Raw genomic sequence first — 22,396 nt, forward strand, 5'->3', positions numbered from 1 at the left:
AATTTATGTTTACACCTAACACCCTAACATGAACCCCGAGTCTAAACAGCCCTAATCTTACACTTATTAACCCCTAATCTGCTGCCCCCGACATCGCCGACACCTACATTATACTTATTAACCCCTAATCTGCCGCTCCGGACATCGCCGCCACTATAATAAACATATTAACCCCTAAACTGCCGCACTCCCGCAAACACTAGTTAAATAGTATTAACCCTTAATCTGCCGCCCCTAACGTCGCCGTCACTATACTAAATTTATTAACCCCTAAACCTAAGTCTAACCCTAACCTATGATCGGGTTGATTGACACCTCACTGCTGGCAGCCCATTGGCCGCGAGTCTGCAGGGGGCGGCGTTGCACTAGCAGCTCTTGTGAGCTACTGGTGCAATGCTGAAACGGAGAGCGTATTGCTCTCCGCATTCAGCGAGGTCTTGCGGGCCTGATCCGCACTGTTGGATCAGGTCCGCAAGACCTTTGTTAAATTGGCCTCGATTTGTTAATTGCTGACATGATACAAGCCCCACTGGTGCTATAAGCAGCTGCAGTATTTAAAAAGCTACAGCAGTGAGAACATCTAGCTATGAAACACATGCACATGCAGAGAAAAATGTTAGCACTGAAGCACTGATGAGTTTTACTAGAAGCATTTCTGTCAATACTTGTATATTACAAATATGTTTCTATTCAAAGATGTAATCAATTTACATGCATTTAAATTTTGACCAGAATGTCCCTTTATCAAGAGAACAAAGGACAAATGGACCCAAATGTTTTCTTTCGTGATTCAGATAGCGCATGAAATTTTAAGCAACTTTCTAATTTACTCCTATTATCAAATTTTCTTCATTCTCTTGGTATCTTTATTTGAAATGCAAGAATGTAAATTTAGATGCCGGCCCATTTTTGGTGAACAACCTGGGTTGTTCTTGCTGATTGGTGGATAAATTCATCCACCAATAAAAAAAGTGCTGTCCAGAGTTCTGAACCAATAAAAAAAAGCGTAGATGCCTTCTTTTTCAAGTAAAGATAGCAAGAGAATGAAGAAAAATTGATAATAGGAGTAAATTAGAAAGTTGCTTAAAATTGCATGCTCTATCTGAATCACAAAAGAAAAATATTTTGGTTCAGTGTCACTTTAAGTTTTGATTTGAATGTCCCTTTAATCTTTTTTTTTTATATAAATTACCTTTGGATGCTTCCTATCAACTTCTGCAGCCTCTGTTGTCTGCGTTCTGGATCTAACTGTGTTTCCACTGAAAGATCCTTCATCAAGCGAAAATCTGCAAGTGCTCGAGCTGTTAGTCCTAGGAATGCAAAGCAATTAGTTTATTGCACACTTATGTTATTAATGCTGTACATAAAATAGTTGGCTTGATTCCAAAATGGAATCTGCTGCCAGTGGCTTAATTATGATATTAATGGAAAAAGGGCATTTCACAACAAACAACAGTAACAGTAAATATCACTGACATATTAATGATATAACGTAGAAAAATATATAAAGCGAGAAGCCAATTTTCTGATCCATTCCCCACTATTAGGAACAGTTTTAAGAAAGCCAACTCTCTGATGTACTTAATTGACCCATCACCATGATACCACGTACCTTAGCAACCCTATTTTTATGCTTGGTCTGAAAATATCTGACAACAAGATAGATGAAATTTTTGGAAAAGTGAGTAAAATGTGTGCGTTCTTTATTCCTAATTGGAGTCAAGTTTGAAAGTGTTGTAAAAAGTAACACACATACTCTCATACAACAAATAACACACACACTCTCATGCAACACATAACACACATACTCTCATACAACACATAATACACATACTCTCATACAACACATAACACACACTCTCATACAACACAACACACACACTCTCATACAACACATAACACACATACTCTCATACAACACATAACACACACACTCTCATACAACACATAACACACACACTCTCATACAACACATAACACACATACTCTCATACAACACATAACACACATACTCTCATACAACACATAACACACATACTCTCATACAACACACAACACACACACTCATACAACACATAATACACACACTCTCATACAACACATAACACACACACTCTCGTACAACACATAACACACACTCTCATACAACACATAACACACACTCTCATACAACACATACCACACACACTCTCATACAACACAACACACACACTCTCTCTTACAACACATAACACACATACTCTCATACAACACAACACACATACTCTCATACAACACATAACACACACAATCTCATACAACACATAACACACACAATCTCATACAACACATAACACATACACTCTCATACAACACATACACACACTCTCATACAACACATACACACACTCTCATACAACACATAACACACACAATCTCATACAACACAACACACACACTCTCATACAACACATAACACACACACTCTCATACAACACATAACACACACACACTCATACAACACATAACACACACAATCTCATACAATATATAACACACACTCTCATAGAACACATAACACACACTCTCATACAACACATAACACACACACTCTCATACAACACATAACACACACACTCTCATACAACACATAACACACACACTCTCATACAACACATAACACACACACTATCATACAACACATAACACACACACTATCATACAACACATAACACACATACTCTCATACAACACATAACACACACATTCTCATACAACACACAACACACATGCTCTCATAAAACACACACAGTCTCCTATAACAGTGTTTCTCAACTGCGGTTCTCAAGTACCCCAACAGACCAGATTTCCATTATAGCTGTACTGAGCACTGGTGAAATAATCAGCTAATGGGTGAGAACAGGTTAGTAACCATGGTTACTGATCAGCTGATTACTTCACCTATGCTGGTTCAGCTATAATAAAAACTTGGCCTGTTGGGGTACTTGAGGACCGCGGTTGAGAAACACTCTCCTACAACACACACACCACCACACACTCTTATACAACATTCACACCACACACAGTCTTCTACAAATCACACACACCACCAACACTCTACTACAACACACACACCACCACACACTCTTATACAACATTCACACCACACCCAGTCTTCTACAAATCACACACACTACAAACACTCTCCTACAACACACACACCACCACACACTCTTATACAACATTCACACCACACACAGTCTTCTACAAATCACACACACCACCAACACTCTACTACAACACACACATACGTGACCCAGTAAAAAACAGAATTTATGCTTACCTGATAAATTACTTTCTCCAACGGTGTGTCCGGTCCACGGCGTCATCCTTACTTGTGGGAATATCTCTTCCCCAACAGGAAATGGCAAAGAGTCCCAGCAAAGCTGGCCATATAGTCCCTCCTAGGCTCCGCCCACCCCAGTCATTCGACCGACGGACAGGAGGAAAAATAAAGGAGAAACCATATGGTACCGTGGTGACTGTAGTTAGAGAAAATAATTCATCAGACCTGATTAAAAAACCAGGGCGGGCCGTGGACCGGACACACCGTTGGAGAAAGTAATTTATCAGGTAAGCATAAATTCTGTTTTCTCCAACATTGGTGTGTCCGGTCCACGGCGTCATCCTTACTTGTGGGAACCAATACCAAAGCTTTAGGACACGGATGAAGGGAGGGAGCAAATCAGGTTACCTAAACGGAAGGCACCACGGCATGCAAAACCTTTCTCCCAAAAATAGCCTCCGAAGAAGCAAAAGTATCAAATTTGTAAAATTTGGCAAAAGTGTGCAGTGAAGACCAAGTCGCTGTCTTACATATCTGGTCAACAGAAGCCTCGTTCTTGAAGGCCCATGTGGAAGCCACAGCCCTAGTGGAGTGAGCTGTGATTCTTTCAGGAGGCTGCCGTCCGGCAGTCTCATAAGCCAATCGGATGATGCTTTTAAGCCAAAAGGAAAGAGAGGTAGAAGTCGCTTTTTGACCTCTTCTTTTACCAGAATAGACAACAAACAAAGAAGATGTTTGTCTGAAATCTTTTGTAGCCTCTAAATAGAATTTTAGAGCACGGACTACGTCCAAATTGTGTAACAAACATTCCTTCTTTGAAACTGGATTCGGACATAAAGAAGGTACAACTATCTCCTGGTTAATATTCTTGTTAGAAACAACCTTTGGAAGAAAACCAGGCTTAGTACGCAAAACCACCTTATCTGCATGGAACACCAGATAGGGCGGAGAACAATGCAGAGCAGATAACTCTGAAACTCTTCTAGCAGAAGAAATAGCAACCAAAAACAAAACTTTCCAAGATAGTAACTTAATATCTATGGAATGTAGAGGTTCAAACGGAACCCCTTGAAGAACTGAAAGAACTAGATTTAGACTCCAGGGAGGAGTCAAAGGTCTGTAAATAGGCTTGATCCTAACCAGACCCTGAACAAATGCTTGAACATCTGGCACAGCTGCCAGTGTTTTGTGTAGTAAGACAGATAAAGCAGAGATCTGTCCCTTTAGAGAACTTGCAGATAATCCTTTCTCCAAACCTTCTTGTAGAAAGGAGAGAATCTTAGGAATTTTTATCTTATTCCATGGGAATCCTTTGGATTCACACCAACAGATATATCTTTTCCATATTTTATGGTAAATCTTTCTAGTTACCGGTTTTCTGGCCTGAACCAGAGTATCTATCACAGAATCTGAAAACCCACGCTTTGATAGAATCAAGCGTTCAATCTCCAAGCCGTCAGCTGGAGGGAGACCAGATTTGGATGTTCGAATGGACCCTGAACAAGAAGGTCCTGTCTCAAAGGTAGCTTCCATGGTGGAACCGATGACATATTCACCAGGTCTGCATACCAAGTCCTGCGTGGCAACGCAGGAGCTATCAAGATCACCGAGGCCCTCTCCTGTTTGATCCTGGCTACCAGCCTGGGAATGAGAGGAAAGGGTGGAAATACATAAGCTAGGTTGAAGGTCCAAGGTGCTACTAGTGCATCTACTAGAGTCGCCTTGGGATCCCTGGATCTGGACCCGTAGCAAGGAACCTTGAAGTTCTGACGAGACGCCATCAAATCCATGTCCGGAATGCCCCATAATTGAGTTAGTTGGGCAAAGATCTCCGGGTGGAGTTCCCACTCCCCCGGATGGAATGTCTGACGACTCAGATAATCCGCTTCCCAGTTTTCCACACCTGGGATGTGGATCACAGATAGGTGGCAGGAGAGATCCTCCGCCCATTGAATTATTTTGGTAACTTCTTTCATCGCCAGGGAACTCCTTGTTCCCCCCTGATAATTGATATACGCAACGGTCGTCATGTTGTCTGATTGGAATCTTATGAATCTGGCCTTTGCTAGCTGAGGCCAAGCCCTGAGAGCATTGAAGATCGCTCTTAGTTCCAGAATGTTTATCGGGAGAAGAGACTCTTCCCGAGACCATAGTCCCTGAGCTTTCAGGGATTCCCAGACCGCGCCACAGCCCACTAGACTGGCGTCGGTCGTGACAATGACCCACTCTGGTCTGCGGAAGCTCATTCCCTGGGATAGATGGTCCAGGGTCAGCCACCAACGGAGTGAATCTCTGGTCTTCTGATCTACTTGAATCATTGGAGACAAGTCTGTATAGTCCCCATTCCACTGTTTGAGCATGCACAGTTGTAATGGTCTTAGATGAATTCGTGCAAAAGGAACTATGTCCATTGCTGCAACCATCAACCCTACTACTTCCATGCACTGCGCTACGGAAGGACGTGGAACAGAATGAAGAACTTGACAAGTGCTTAGAAGTTTTGACTTTCTGACCTCTGTCAGAAAAATCCTCATTTCTAAGGAATCTAATATTGTTCCCAAGAAGGGTACTCTTGTTGACGGAGACAGAGAACTTTTTTCTATGTTCACCTTCCATCCGTGTGATCTGAGAAAGGCCAGAACGATGTCTGTATGAGCCTTTGCTTTTGACAGGGACGACGCTTGTATTAGAATGTCGTCCAAGTAAGGTACTACTGCAATGCCCCTCGGTCTTAGAACCGCTAGAAGGGACCCTAGTACCTTTGTGAAAATCCTTGGAGCAGTGGCTAACCCGAATGGGAGGGCCACAAACTGGTAATGTTTGTCCAGAAAGGCGAACCTTAGGAACTGATGATGTTCTTTGTGGATAGGAATATGTAGGTACGAATCCTTTAGATCCACGGTAGTCATAAATTGACCTTCCTGGATAGTGGGTAGAATCGTTCGAATGGTTTCCATCTTGAACGATGGTACCCTGAGAAATTTGTTTAAGATCTTCAAATCCAAAATTGGTCTGAAAGTTCCCTCTTTTTTGGGAACTACGAACAGATTTGAATAAAATCCCATTCCTTGTTCCTTTATTGGAACTGGGTGTATCACTCCCATCTTTAACAGGTCTTCTACACAATGTAAGAACGCCTGTCTCTTTATTTGGTTTAAGGATAAGTGAGACATGTGGAACCTTCCCCCTGGGGGTAGTTCCCTGAATTCCAGAAGATAACCCTGAGAAACTAGTTCTAGTGCCCAGGGATCCTGAACATCTCTTGCCCAAGCCTGAGCAAAGAGAGAGAGTCTGCCCCCTACTAGATCCGGTCCCAGATCGGGGGCTACTCCTTCATGCTGTTTTGTTAGCAGCAGCAGGCTTCTTGGCCTGCTTACCCTTGTTCCAGCCTTGCATCGGTTTCCAGGCTGGTTTGGGTTGTGAGGCATTACCCTCTTGCTTAGAGGATGCAGAATTAGAGGCCGGTCCGTTCCTGAAATTGCGAAAGGAACGAAAATTAGACTTATTCTTGGCCTTGAAAGGCCTATCTTGTGGAAGGGCGTGGCCCTTTCCCCCAGTGATGTCTGAGATAATCTCCTTCAATTCTGGTCCAAATAGAGTTTTACCTTTGAAAGGGATGTTAAGCAATTTTGTCTTGGATGACACATCCGCTGACCAAGACTTTAGCCAAAGCGCTCTGCGCGCCACGATTGCAAACCCTGAATTTTTCGCCGCTAATCTAGCTAATTGCAAAGCGGCATCTAAAATAAAAGAGTTAGCCAACTTAAGTGCGTGAACTCTGTCCATAACCTCCTCATATGGAGTCTCTCTACTGAGCAACTTTTCTAGTTCCTCGAACCAGAACCACGCTGCTGTAGTGACAGGAACAATGCACGAAATGGGTTGTAGAAGGTAACCTTGCTGTACAAAAATCTTTTTAAGCAAACCCTCCAATTTTTTATCCATAGGATCTTTGAAAGCACAACTATCCTCGATAGGAATAGTAGTGCGCTTGTTTAGAGTAGAAACTGCCCCCTCGACCTTAGGGACTGTCTGCCATAAGTCCTTTCTGGGGTCGACCATAGGAAATAATTTCTTTTCGGGGGTCGACCATAGGAAATAATTTCTTAAATATAGGGGGGGGAACAAAAGGTATGCCGGGCTTTTCCCACTCCTTATTCACTATGTCCGCCACCCGCTTGGGTATAGGAAAAGCGTCGGGGTGCACTGGAACCTCTAGGAACTTGTCCATCTTGCATAATTTCTCTGGAATGACCAAGTTGTCACAATCATCCAGAGTAGATAACACCTCCTTAAGCAGTGCGCGGAGATGTTCTAATTTAAATTTAAATGTCACAACATCAGGTTCAGCTTGTTGAGAAATTTTCCCTGAATCTGAAATTTCCCCATCTGACAAAACCTCCCTCATGGCCACTTCAGATTGGTGTGAGGGTATGACAGAACAATTATCATCAGCGCCCTCCTGCTCTTCAGTGTTTAAAACAGAGCAATCGCGCTTTCTCTGATAAGTAGGCATTTTGGATAAAATATTTGCTATGGAGTTATCCATTACAGCCGTCAATTGTTGCATGGTAATAAGCATTGGCGCGCTAGATGTACTAGGGGCCTCCTGCGTGGGCAAAACTGGTGTAGACACAGTAGGAGATGATGTAGTATCATGTTTACTCCCCTCATCTGAGGAATCATCTTGGGCAATTTCATTATTTGTGGCAGTACTGTCCTTACTTTGTTTGGACGCTATGGCACAATTATCACACAAATTTAAATGGGGAAGCACATTGGCTTTCATACATATAGAACATAGCTTATCCGAAGGCACAGACATGTTAAACAGGCTTAAACTTGTCAATAAAGCACAAAAAACGTTTTAAAACAAAACCGTTACTGTCTCTTTAAATTTTAAACAGAAAACACTTTATTACTGAATATGTGAAAAAGTATGAAGGAATTGTTCAAAAATTACCAGTGTCGTAAAGCATTAAGAGTATTGCACACCAATTTTCAGAGCTTTAACCCTTAAAATAACGGAACCGGAGTCGTTTACAAATTTAACCCCTATACAGTCCCAGCTATAGCCTTTGCTGTGACCTAACCAAGCCCAGAGGGGAATACGATACCAAGTGACACCTTCTAGAAACTTTTCCAGCTACTTTCAGATCCTCACACATGCATCTGCATGTCTTGCTCTCAAAAACAACTGCGCAGTAATGGCGCGAAAATGAGGCTCAGCCTACAACTGGGAAGGCCCTCCCTGACTGGAAAAGGTGTCTAACATAGTGCCTGCCGTTAAAAAACGTTCCCCAAGTTTATAAATGTGAATTATCAGCATAAACATGAATAAAATGCCCAAATAAAGCAATCGATTTAGCCCATAAAGTGTCTACCAGTTTTATAGCCCATATTAAGCCCTTTATTCTGTTTGCTTGACTAAGAAAATGGCTTACCGGTCCACATGAGGGGAAATGACAGCCTTCCAGCATTACATGGTCTTGTTAGAAATATGGCTAGTCATACCTTAAGCAGAAAAGTCTGCTGTTTCCCCCAACTGAAGTTACTTCATCTCAACAGTCCTATGTGGAAACAGAAATCGATTTTAGTTACTGTCTGCTAAAATCATCTTCCTCTCACAAACAGAAATCTTCATCCTTTTCTGTTTCAGAGTAAATAGTACATACCAGCACTATTTTAAAATAACAAACATTTGATAGAAGAATAAAAAACTACATTTAAACACCAAAAAACTCTTAACCATCTCCGTGGAGATGTTGCCTGTGCAACGGCAAAGAGAATGACTGGGGTGGGCGGAGCCTAGGAGGGACTATATGGCCAGCTTTGCTGGGACTCTTTGCCATTTCCTGTTGGGGAAGAGATATTCCCACAAGTAAGGATGACGCCGTGGACCGGACACACCAATGTTGGAGAAATGGTGTTGTGACCCAGTAATGGGTCTTGACCCATGGTTTGAAGAACCCTGTCTTATGCTACCGCAAAGTCACAGTCTGAGAGATCAGAGGGACTATCCTCATTAAAGGGACTTGAAATCGACATTTTTTCTTTCATAATTTAGAAATAGCATGCAATTTAAAACAACTTTCTAATGTACTTCTATTATCTAATTTGCTTCATTTTCTTGATACTCTTTGCTGGAAAGCATATCTAAATAGGCGCAGTAGCTGCTGATTGGTCGCTGCACATAGATGCCTCGTGAGATTGGCTCACCCATGTGCATTGCTATTTCTTCAACAAAGTATCTAAAAAATGAAGCACATTAGATAATAGAAGTAAATTGTATTTTTGTTTATAATTGTAATCTCTATTTAAATCATGAAAGAAAAAAAAATGGAGTTGAAGGTCCTTTTAATATGTTCCAATATAATTGCAAATCGGGGATATTGAAACATCATCACTGATATAGCTGAATAATGCAAAAGAAATGCAAGGAAAGCTATAATTCATCTAGCTCAGATAGTAAATTGTATGTCCACTGAGTAACAGCTATAGCATGCAGAATAAAATCATTTAAACCTTATTCTGATATACTGTATGTTTGCAGTCTATATAGAAAATATAAAGGGCCAGTTGACAAGTGGAGCGCTAAATATATTGCTTTCATGAAAGCTATATTTACGTTCCTCTTTTTAATACCAGTGAACGCCAATGTGCCCTGGTATTACAAGTTCACAGCAATGCGAACGCGACCTTGCGTTCACATTGTTGGGAAGCATTGCGTTCACTAGAGCGCGCTTCCATAGGCTCCTATGGGAGCCTTGTTCTGATACCATCAGAGACGGCATCAGAACTTCAGTGCAGCGAAGGGGATAAGTAGCACAGCGATGGCTGCAATTTTAAATATATATGCATATATACATCAAACAACTTCCAGTTCAGCCCTCCAAGTCGACAACAGCCTGGGTGCAAGGATAAGATGGGTACCAATCTCAAGGATCTCCTGATGAAAACGGACCCTAAACAGAGTTATACAGCTGGTGTCACAAGAAACATCAAGGGGTCTTATCGTTGCTTAGGCTGCACGACGTGCAACGGCCTAATTGGCACTAAAATATTCCATCATCCACATACAAACCGGACATTTTCAATCAAGCACTCCATTACGTGCACCACTATTCACGTAGTGTATCTATTATTCTGTCCATGCTCAAGTTTTTATGTAGGCAAGACGTCTGGCTCACTACGTGAGCGCATGGCCAATCATCGGCACGCCATAAGGACTGTACTAAAACAAGGCGATTCAGAACAACCTGTGGCGCGACACTGCGCCAACAAGGGACATTCAATTTCCTCTATTCGCTATATTTTGATTGACCACATACCCCCGTTGGAGAGGGGCGGTGACCGGAACAAACAACTCCTCAGATGTGAGGCCCAATGGATGTTCAGATTGGGCACCATACAACCTGGTGGTTTGAACACCATGCCAGACTTCAAGAGCCTCCTGTGATCCTAACCAATGGTGCTACATACTTGGGGTATGACAAGGGGACATGGTGGCTCTGTGGTTGTTTCATGCTTTACCTCTCCCTTTATTGGATTGGGTATGCATTTTACTCACGGCACTATGGAGTGGTAACATTCTGTTTCCATCTCCTTTAGTGGAAGCCTGGCCCTTCTTGTTCAATTACTCAGTTTTCGATGCAGTTTTTTGGCTTTGAAGGTCACACTCATAATGACATCCTCCTGAGGCTGGGGACATTACCGTCGATTTCTGGGCAGTTTATATTGTATTTGAACTCACCTTTCTCTTGATCTCATGCAGGTTGATGTTTTTTTACAGATAAGCCTATAGATCTCACTAATGGTGCAATCTGGATTTGCATCTTCAATGTTATATATGCATTATGGCATGATCTATTTCTGTGTATGTTACCATGTATTCACATATCACATGTATTTACATAGACTTTCCTCTTGACCATAAGCAGGTTTATGTCCCTTGCATATATGCCTATATGTCTCGCTAACGGTGTAACCTGGATTTACATCTCTAATATTATATACATTTTGTGGCATGGTCCTCTTTTAAGCTGATACATTTCGATATTCCTACTACAATCATCTTTATATAAACATCCACTACTCTGTTTTTGTGCAACATGTTGCCATTCTTAGCACTATAATATAGCCCAACTAGTGTTTTGCAATTAGTCACGAAGAGTCATACCTATGTTAATATGTTTATAATCATACCATCATTTCATTGTTTTTATTCACATTTGTTTGCATACTAGTTAACCACTTGTGCGATTCACTTTCACACACTGGCACAAGCACTTGACTCTATTTAAATTCATTGTTTATCTTAATCACCATGGTGACCGTTTCCATGGTGATCATTGTACATACACAATATGTTGATAACGATCAAAAAACTTGTTAGGTTTTATTCACCACTTTCGTTGTTGCAACTTACTTGAAGGATGTTATTTCAAGTTATTTCGTTTGTCTATTACATTTAACATTTGTAGTTAATATTATTCGCTTTATTTCACTTCTGGCGAAAACCGGAAGTGATGTACTGGAACTTCCGGTTTCGGCTTTAACTGTGGAACGCAATTTGCGTTCCAAACTCGTAATGATTGGCGCACATTTTTGGAGAGCACTATTTTTGTGTATTTGTTTGCTTTACACACTATAAAAGAGTTCTTGTATTGTACTATTGTATGCTGATGAAGGGGTTCTGAACCCCGAAAACGTTCCATTAAATTTGTTTTGAAAAAGACCTGTGAGTGCATCCCTGGTTTATGTATGCATATATACATATATATTTATGTGGTAATATGTGTATATACACATATTAACACATAAATATATATGAATATAAGCATATACATATATATATATTTACAGGGAACACACAGTTCCCATATACCGCAATGCAAAGTCACTTTTCAGTGCTGTTTTTTTCAAAACACCCCACTCCCACCAACTTTAGCCCCAAAATACTGCCTGGTGCAGTAATTTTATTAAAAAATAAAGATACATACATACACACACATACACATGGACACACACATACTCACACAAAAACATACATACGGGCACACACACACACACACATACACACACACACACACACACACACACACACACATATATATATATATATATATATATATATATATACATAAAATGTAAAATACAGGGCTTTTTATTGAAATAAATGTTTTAAAAGTGATTTAAAAGGGATATTGTATATGACAAGGTGTTTGACTGTAAAGGGCTCAAAGGTGTATATGTTTTTTGTGTGTATTTGTATGTGTGTATGTGTATATGTGTATATCTGTATGTATGTGTATGTTTGTATGTGCAGAATTTTAAACTTATATCACAATAGAAAAGCAAAGTTTAAATGTTATTAAAGAACTTCACTATTTGACCTTCAGCTTATTGTTCGAGCAATAGTCAACATTAATTAGCATTTCAACATGTCCCATATAAGTCTATTATGTGAGGGATTTTTGGACCAGAATTGTTTGACATCCAGATGTTAGCATGTTGTAGACATTCTCTCATATGTTAATATATTACTTTGAACTTGCAGTATGTGTACAAAATAAAAGTTATATTGATTTAACTAAATATATTTGCACTCCACTTGAAATCTACGTTTAGGTTTACAAAATACATGATGAAACTTTCATCCTTTATAATACCCCTTAAATATTTTTAAAAACATACCTTTGAATTTTTCTATATTTTAGCTTTATGGCTCATATCAGGCCAGAGGGAAAAGCCTGGTTCCATGTCATAAATATTCAGGCACACAGTATATGGGCTCCTCAATTATAGATGAAGGTTATAGTTATCTGCTCCACTAACATGAATTCCCCATAAAACGGACCTCAGAGATTCAGAATTGATGCTGTTTCTAAAATTATAGACGGCTCAATATCAATCATTTCTAAAATGCCTGTTATTTTCCCCTAATCTAAAGAAACATCAAGTGTTCTCCACAGGGTCTAAACAAAGCCAATGTTTAAACATTCAGTAGCTTTTTTTTTTTTTTTTACATATTTAAATAGGGCAATTATACTGCAAGTAAATAAACAGCTTTTTAAACCTTACACATCTTGTTTGTTAAAGGTGTTAAAGGGACATTCTACTCCAGAATTGTTATTGTTTAAAAAGATAGATAATCCCTTTATTACCCATTCCCCAGTTTTGCATAACCAACACCTTTTATCTAAGCCTCTGCAGACTGCCCCTTATTTCAGTTATTTTAACAGACTTGCATTTTAGCCAATCAGTACCATCTCATAAGTAACTCCACGGGCATGAGCACAATGTTATGTATATGGCACAAACAGACTAATGCCCTCTAGTTGTAAAAAACTGTCAAATGCACTCAGATAAGAGGTGGCCTTCAAGGGCTTAGACATTAGCATATTAGCCTACCTAGGTTTAGCTTTCAACTAATACCAAGAGAACAAAGCAAATTTGATGATAAAAGTAAATTGGAAAGGTGTTCAACCCCTTCACTACCGGGACTTTCAGCCAAAAACTTGCCCAAAATACCAGAGAATATTTAGCATTTTTGCTATCACTCCACTTAAACCGAAATAGAGCTTTTTTTATTTTTTTTTATTTACTTGTATTTTAAGTAGACAACCCAAGGTATTGATCTAGGCCCATTTTGTTATATTTCATGCCACCATTTCACCGTCAAATGCAATCAAATAAAAAAAAAAAATGTTATTTTTTTCACAAACTTTGGGTTTCTCACAGAAATTATATACATACTGCTTGTTCAATATGACACAAATGATTGTAAAAGTTTCTCTGGGATCCTCTTTGTTTAGAAATAGCAGACCTATATGGCTTTGCCAGTGCTTTTTGGTAATTAGAAGGCCCCTAATTGCAGCTGTGCATCCCACTTTTATTATTCCTAGTAGTGAAGGGGTTAATTAGATAGTTTAAAAGGTTAATTTTAGCTTTAGCTTATGGATTAGCCTCCCACCTGACACTTCCCACCCCCTGATCCCTCCCAAAATGCTCTCTTCCCTCCTCCACCCCCTCACTGGTCACCCCCATCTTAGGTACTGGCAGACAGTCTGCCAGTATGAAAATATGAGGCTTTTAAAAAAAAAATATATATATATATATATATATATATATATTATTTTATTTTTATATTTTCTGCAGTGTAGGATCCCCCCTTAAACCCCAACCTCCTTGATCCTCCCCCAAAAACTCTCTAAACCTCCCCCCTTTACCTATTAGCCACCATCTTAGGTACTAGCATCTGTCATCTGCCAGTACCTATAAACTTATTATTATTATTTTTTTTTTTATTATTATTATTTTAAATTTTCTGTAGTGTAGTGCTCCCCCACTTCCTCCATCCATCGATCGTTAGTTAGGGACCCCCACACAATGCCCATACACTTTTTCTGTAGTGCAGTTGCCATATCCCTCTTTGTCCCTTTATTTATTATTTGCCTAGCGTAGGGTCCTCCCACTCCCTCCCGCCTCCCCCCTGCTGGGCCGCGATCCAGCTCCATATGCGGCAGATGCCTGAAGCTTCAGAAGAGTGCTGGAGCTTCTTGAAGCAAAAACGTATATAAACGTCTTATTGCGTGAAGGGGTTAAAATTGCATGTCCTCTCTGAATTATGAAAGTTTTGACTAGACTGTCCCTTTAAATGTACTGGAGATATTTTCTATGAACAGCATGAACACTTAACGTATGCGGTGTCTGACACAAAATAAATCACAGAAATGTTTGGGTTTCATAAAGGTAACTGGTCACAATGTGTCAGGGTGCCAGGAATCAGACTGAGACGAGAAGTGCAAAAATAATAACACCTTTAATAATAGCAAAAAATAATTAAAAGTCCACAAGTCAAATAACAAGCCAGGAGTCAAAACTAGAGTTGGTAGTCAGACAAGCCGAGTCAGGAGCCAAAGCGAGTAGTCAGACGAGCCGGAATCAGGAACAAGGAGAACAGCAGAGTCAGGAACAAGCCAGGGATCAGGAACCGGGAGGGACGTCAGACAGCCAGGTAATACACAGGAGCTCTCACAAACAGGTCTGAGACAACGCAAGGGCAAAGCATACTGAACAAAGGGCCTTTAAATAATAAGTGATGACATCACAATTCTGAGACTGCATCCAGTCTCACATGGATGATGTAAACCAGTCTGGCTATAAAAGGAAGTACAGGAAGTGAGCAGCATCTCCCAGAATGCACCAAAGTCAGCAAGAGAGGTGAGTAAAATGGCTACCAGCAGCACATGGCAAACAAGTCAGGAAAAAACCCTGACAGTACTCTCCCCTCAACGACTCCTCCCCCGCGGGAGGACAAAAGGCTTATTGGGGAAACGGGCATGGAAGGCACGGAGGAGGGCGGGAGCATGGACATCAGAGGAGGGAACCCATGAACGCTCCTCTGGACCGTAGCCCCTCCAATGAACCAAATACTGTACACGGCCCCTGGACATAAGAGAGTCAATAATGCTGCTGACCTCATACTCCTCATGGTTGTCAACAATGATAGGACGGGGACGAGGCAACACAGTGGTAAACCGATTACAAACCAATGGTTTCAAGAGGGAGACATGAAAAACATTGGAGATGTGCATTGCAGGAGGAAGGTCAAGAGCGTAGGCCACAGGATTGAGGACAGCCAACCAACCTGGTAGGAAGGTGCAGGCAGACGCCTACGATCAGCCTGGAACTTTTGGCACTGCATAGAATGATGAAGGCAATCCTGAATCTGCACCCACGTGGAACGGAATTGCCGGAGATGCTACTCCAAAGCCGGAATACCCTGAGACATGAATGAATTGGGCAACAAGGATGGTTGAAACCCATAATTCGCCATGAACAGGGATAACTTGGAGGAAGCATTAATAGCACTATTACAAGCAAACTCTGCCCAAGGTAACAGTTCAGACCAATTATTGTGGTGATCTGAGACATAGCAACGGAGGAACTGTTCCAGAGCTTGATTAGACCGTTCCGCAGCCCCATTGGATTGAGGGTGATATGCCGAGGAGAAGGAGAGCTGGATCCCCATTTGAGTACAAAAGGAACGCCAAAATCTGGAGACAAACTGGCTACTCCGGTCCGACACTATCTCCTTGGGTAAACCCATGTAAACGGAAGACCTCAAGGGCAAAAATTGAAGCTAGCTCCTGAGCAGTAGGCAACTTCTTCAAGGGAATGAAATGTGACATTTTAGAAAAACGGTCAACCACCATAAGGATAACAGTATTGCCATTGGAAACAGGGACCTCGACAATGAAGTCCATGGAAAGATGTGTCCAAGGACACTCACCATTAGCAATAGGTTGAAGAAGACCCACAGAAAGACGTCGAGGAGTCTTGTTCTGTGCACAAACTGAGCAGGAGGCAACATGTGCAGCAACATCAGAACGAAGACCTGGCCACCAGAATTGTCGAGTGACAGACCAAATCATTTGGTTTTTGCCTGGGTGACCTGCGGCTTTAGGATAGTGGTAAGTGTGCAAAAGTTTAGTTCGAAGATTCTCAGGAACAAAACACTTACCACTAGGTTTCTCAGGAGGTGCATTGGTTTGTGCAGCCAGGATCTCCTCCCCCAAGGAAGAAGTCAAATTAGTACGTATGGTATAACTGGAGTAGGTACAGAATCCTCCTTGGACAGAGGTGAAAATTGTCGAGAGAGGGCATCAGCCCTAACATTCTTACTACCAGGCAGGTAGGAGACTACATAATTAAACCGAGACAAAAATAGCGCCCACCTGGCCTGTTGGGGTGACAAACGTTTTGCTTCAGATAGATAAGTTAAATTCTTGTGGTCAGTAAGAATGAGCACTGGCACACTAGTACCCTCGAGAAGATGCCTCCATTCTTTGAGTGCCAAAATTATGGCCAGTAATTCCCTGTCACCAATTTCATAATTGCACTCCGCTGGAGACAATTTCTTAGAGAAGAAACCACATGGATGCAAGGAACCGTCAGGTGTAGGACGTTGAGACAAGAGAGCACCTACTCCAGTCTCAGACGCATCAACCTCAAGAATGAAAGGCAGGACAGGTTTAGGATGAGCCAGAACTGGAGCAGCAGCAAAGGCAGTCTTAAGACTATCAAAGGCCTTAATGGCAGTAGGTGACCAATGGAGTGGATCATTCTCTTTACGGGTCATGTCTGTGATAGGTTTGACCAAGGAAGAAAAGTTTTTAATAAACTTTCTATAGTAATTGGTGAACCCCAAAAAACGTTGAATAGACCGAAGACCAACTGGGCAAGGCCACTGCAGAAATGCAGATAACTTGTCAGGATCCATGGAGAACCCTGCAACGGAGATAACATAACCTAGGAAGGTTACTTGAGTCTGATGGAACTCACATTTCTCAAGTTTACAAAACAGGCTGTTCTCACGTAGTCTCTGAAGAACCCGTGTAACATCAGAAAGATGAGCCTCAAGTTTGGGTGAGTGTATGAGGATGTCGTCTAAGTACACCACAACACACTGTTGCAACATATCTCGTAGGGCATCATTAATAAATTCCTGGAAAACAGCAGGAGCATTACATAGGCCAAAGGGCATTACAAGATACTCATAATGCCCGCTCCTGGTGTTAAATGCTGTTTTCCATTCGTGGCCCTCCTTGATCCTAACAAGATTGTACGCTCCTCTCAAATCAAGCTTAGTAAAGACAGTAGCTCCCTTGAGGCGGTCAAAGAGTTCCGTAATGAGCGGAATAGGGTAAGCATTCTTAATGGTAAGACGATTAAGACCCCTATAATCGATGCATGGTCGCCACCCTTTTTCTTCACAAAGAAGAAGCCAGCCCCTGCAGGAGAGCAGGATTTGAGGAAGATTCCCCGCGACAAAGCATCGGAAACATACTACTCCATAGCACAATTCTCTGCAACAGAGGGTAAACCCGGCCCGAGGAGGAATGGCTCCGGGTTGCAGGACTATGGCACAATCGTAAGACCGGTGAGGAGGCAATGTACCGGCACGCACCTTGTCAAAAACGTCTAGGAACTCTCGGGACTCCTCTGGCAATTGAGATACTAAAGAAGTGCACAAGACTTTAACTGGTTTCTGAAGACAAGTGGAAATACATTGCGGAGACCACGACAAAATTTCGGACCTGCGCCAGTCAAGACTGGGATTGTGCTTTTGGAGCCAGGGATAACCCAGAACAACCAGAAAATGCGGAGAGTTTATCACCTGGAACTGGAGGGTTTCAAAATGGAGAGCCCCAACAGCCATGGACAACGGAGCGGTTTCGTGAGTAACGAGTGCGGGCTGAAGGGGCCTGCCATCAATGGCCTCAATAGCAAGCGAAACGGACCGAGGCAAAACAGGAATGGAGTGCTTCGATATAAAAGCACTGTCAATGAAATAGCCCGCAGCACCGGAGTCAACAAGAGCCTGGGTGACTATGGAGGAGAATTGAAAACAAAGGGGGGCAAAAGCACTACACTAGTATTGAGGGAGATGCTTATGTATTAGGATTGGATTTCCTTAGCTTGAGGGCTTATGCATAAATTAACTAAGAGACAAAATCAACATAGGAGTTGAACAAGAGTATGCATCTATATAGGACTTCACTCTCCCTATGAATAACTAATAATTATTGGGAGATGTGGTTAGGTGATCTGAATTAAAATTTAACCTTTATTGGTTTAATTAAAATTACAGAACAACAACAACTTAGAGTTTAAAAAAACACAACATAATTTAGACCAGTAGAACGTTATATTGGCCACCCCTTAGGGGTAATGATTTATAATAGTGTACCCCTTTCCCAATGAATAGGGAGACACTGGACTAAATATGAAATAGAGTGATCTTGTCACAAGATACGTAATGTGTGTGGATCTAAAGATTATATAGTTCCCAGTGGTTGAGAGTTATACTATAATTCAATCTGAAATAATATCACAAAAATGTCAGTGGTACTAGTGTATCTGTAGTGTACTTAATTCCTTTTATGGATGAGATCACTATACCAATATTAGTAATACACCGATACGTAAGGTGGTACAGTGACATATGATTTTACACACCACAGGAGATATCTGATCTGTTGTATTGGGAAATTGAAATCCTAAAGAGATTTGGTTAGTTGATATGAATATACAATTTGGTTATATACCCTGGGATTCAAAATCTCTCATCAATGTTTTATATAGCGAATGATATTTATCAGTCTCTATATTAAAGATAGCTATAATTGTAATATTTTGACTATCTGTATATTTTCACTACAACTGGGTAGTAAATACACTAGGATCAGTGTGGATGTAATAACCACTTGCTGTATAGCAAATGTTATCACAAAGTGTCTTTTGTCAGTGGCTCATACTGTCCACTTATGCAATGTGATTCACCATAATTTAAATGTTAATATAAGCTGACATCAAAAACAGTGTTTATATACAAGTGACAAGATCACTCTATTTCATATTTAGTCCAGTGTCTCCCTATTCATTGGGAAAGGGGTACACTATTATAAATCATTACCCCTACGAGGTGGCCAATATAACGTTCTACTGGTCTAAATTATTTTGTGTTTTTTAAACTCTATGTTGTTGTTGTTCTGTAATTTTAATTAAACCAATAAAGGTTAAATTTTAACTCAGATCACCTAACCACATCTCCCAATAAAATGTTGTAATTACAGTTATTCATAGGGAGAGTGAAGTGCTATATAGATGCATACTTTTGTTCAACTCCTATATTGATTTTGTCTCCATGACTATGGAGGAGTCCACCCAGGAAAGGACAACCGTGACCAAAGGTTTCTCCTTTAGCGGTTCCGGGGACAAGGATAAACCACCTAAGGTCTACCCACGACAGGACCTTAGGTTTGAGCGTTTCCCGGCCGTGTAGGACAAGACTTCAAAAGGTGGCCCTGTAACCCACAATAGAGGCAGAGCCCCTCCCTCCTCCTAAAGGCCCTCTCCGCCGCGGAGAGATGTGTGAATCCCAACTGAATCGGCTCAGCAGTACCTGGTGACTCGGGACCAGGAGGCATGGGAGGAAAGGGAGGCATGGGTGGGAACTAACACGTAGGAGACAACGGTACAGGAGGCTTCAATTAGGATCAAAAAAGACACCAATGCCTCGAGATCTTCTGGTAAATCTCTGGCAGCAACTTCGTCTTTAATCGCATCAGAGAGCCCATGAAAGAAGGCGGAAACAAGGGCTTCATTGTTCCAGCCTACCTCTGCTGCAAGCGTACGGAACTCAATGGCATACTGTGCAACAGATCTTGTACCTTGCTGAATGGACATGAGTCGTTTAGCAGCAGAGGAGGAGCGAGCTGGAACATCATATACCCTTCGAAAGGAGGCCACAAATTCAGGGTAATTTGAAATCACAGGTTTATTAGTCTCCCACAAGGGATTAGCCCAGGAAAGAGCTGTGTCAGAGAGTAACGAAATGAGAAATCCCACCTTAGCTCTGTCAGAGGGAAACGCCTGAGGTAACATCTCAAAGTAAATGCCCACCTGGTTCAAAAACCCTCTGCACTGATTAGGATCGCCTCCATATCGCTGAGGTAGAGGTGCAGTACCAGACATGCTCCTGGTGGGCATAGGTGCAGCAGTGGAAACAGGAGCAGCCATAACTTGCGGGACACTTTGGTCCAAATGTGCAGTGCGAGTAAGCAGGGTTTGCAGGGCTAGTGCAAATTGATCCAAGCGGTGATCCTGTTCATCCATCCTGGAAATTATGGCAGGTAAAGGTGGATTATTAGCACCATCAGGATTCATGGCCCTTGCGTAATGTCAGGGTGCCAGGAATCAGACTGAGACGAGAAGTGCAAAAATAATAACACCTTTATTAATAGCAAAAAATAATAAAAAGTCCACAAGTCAAATAACAAGCCAGGAGTCAAAACTAGAGCTGGTAGTCAGACAAGCCGAGTCAGGAGCCAAAGCGAGTAGTCAGACAAGCCGGAATCAGGAACAAGGAGAACAGCATAGTCAGGAACAAGCCAGGGATCAGGAACCAGGAGGGACGTCAGACAGCCAGGTAATACACAGGAGCTCTCACAAACAGGTCTGAGGCAACGCAAGGGGAAAGCATACTGAACAAAGGGCCTTTAAATAATAAGTGATGACATCACAATTCTGAGACTGCATCCAGTCTCACATGGATGATGTAAACCAGTCTGGCCATAAAAGGAAGTACAGGAAGTGAGCAGCATCTCCCAGAATGCACCAAAGTCAGCAAGAGAGGTGAGTAAAATGGCAGCCAGCAGCACATGGCAAACAAGTCAGGAAAAAACCCTGACACACTTGTAGGTGCCCCTACAAAAGTCCAAGCTCTTAATCACACCGTGTATATTTCTTTTTACAATCAAGCAATTATTGTATCACTTGGCTGCCATCAACATTAAAATCAATAATTTTACTTCTTAGATTGTCAATAATACATCTAAGCATCAAGTATTTTTGTGGAAGATTTTACTGAACAGTCTGCAAGTATACTGGACTTTTCCGGTTGAATAATGGACACCTGGCAACCCGAGTTGCACACCAAGGACCTGATTTATTATCCTGCGGACAGACATGATCCGCTGCATTGCTGTCCGCCGCCTCTGAGGTCTAAAATAAGACAGCTGCTTCTTAACTCCTGTTTCTGCGGAATAAGATGCATAAAGATGCATTCGGCCATTAATAAATCGGCCCCAAAGTCTAAAAGATAAGATACAACAGGTGTCAGTGCAAGAAGAATGAGGAGAACGTTTTGGCAATGAGTTATTTTTTCTCTGAGGGGCCCGTGGACACAGTGCAGACCTAGATGTGGGAAAAAAAAGTGTGAAGACAAGCCAGGGACCTGGATCCAAATTTATTGAATTTAATTGTTTAGAATCTAAAGGCCACTAAGCAGCAGATAATGGTCTTGTAGACTTCCTGTTGCACATACATGGCATATGCTCACCTGATCAATCACTGTGATGTAAGATTTGCACACTAAACCATCAAAGTTCCTCTTCCCTTGAACAATTAAGGCCAGTCCCAGCTATTGCTCATACTGCAACCAGAGCCGTCTTTAATATTGACTGGACCCTGGGCAAAAATTTTCTTGCCTCCCCCCCTATG

At 41.5% G+C, this 22,396-nt stretch overlaps 1 protein-coding gene across 1 annotated transcript in view; it reads right to left on the reverse strand.

Moving 5' to 3' along the window:
* PIWIL4 (piwi like RNA-mediated gene silencing 4) overlaps positions 1–22,396 on the reverse strand; it is a 684,822-nt gene that overhangs the window by 336,713 nt on the left and 325,713 nt on the right. Inside the window, exon 9 of the mRNA XM_053705591.1 lies at positions 1,193–1,310. Coding sequence (XP_053561566.1) covers positions 1,193–1,310 — 118 coding nt within the window. The remainder of the gene's footprint in view (positions 1–1,192; positions 1,311–22,396) is intronic.

This window comes from Bombina bombina, chromosome 3, assembly GCF_027579735.1.
Source record: "Bombina bombina isolate aBomBom1 chromosome 3, aBomBom1.pri, whole genome shotgun sequence".
In the NCBI taxonomy this organism is placed as follows: Eukaryota; Metazoa; Chordata; class Amphibia; order Anura; family Bombinatoridae; genus Bombina; species Bombina bombina.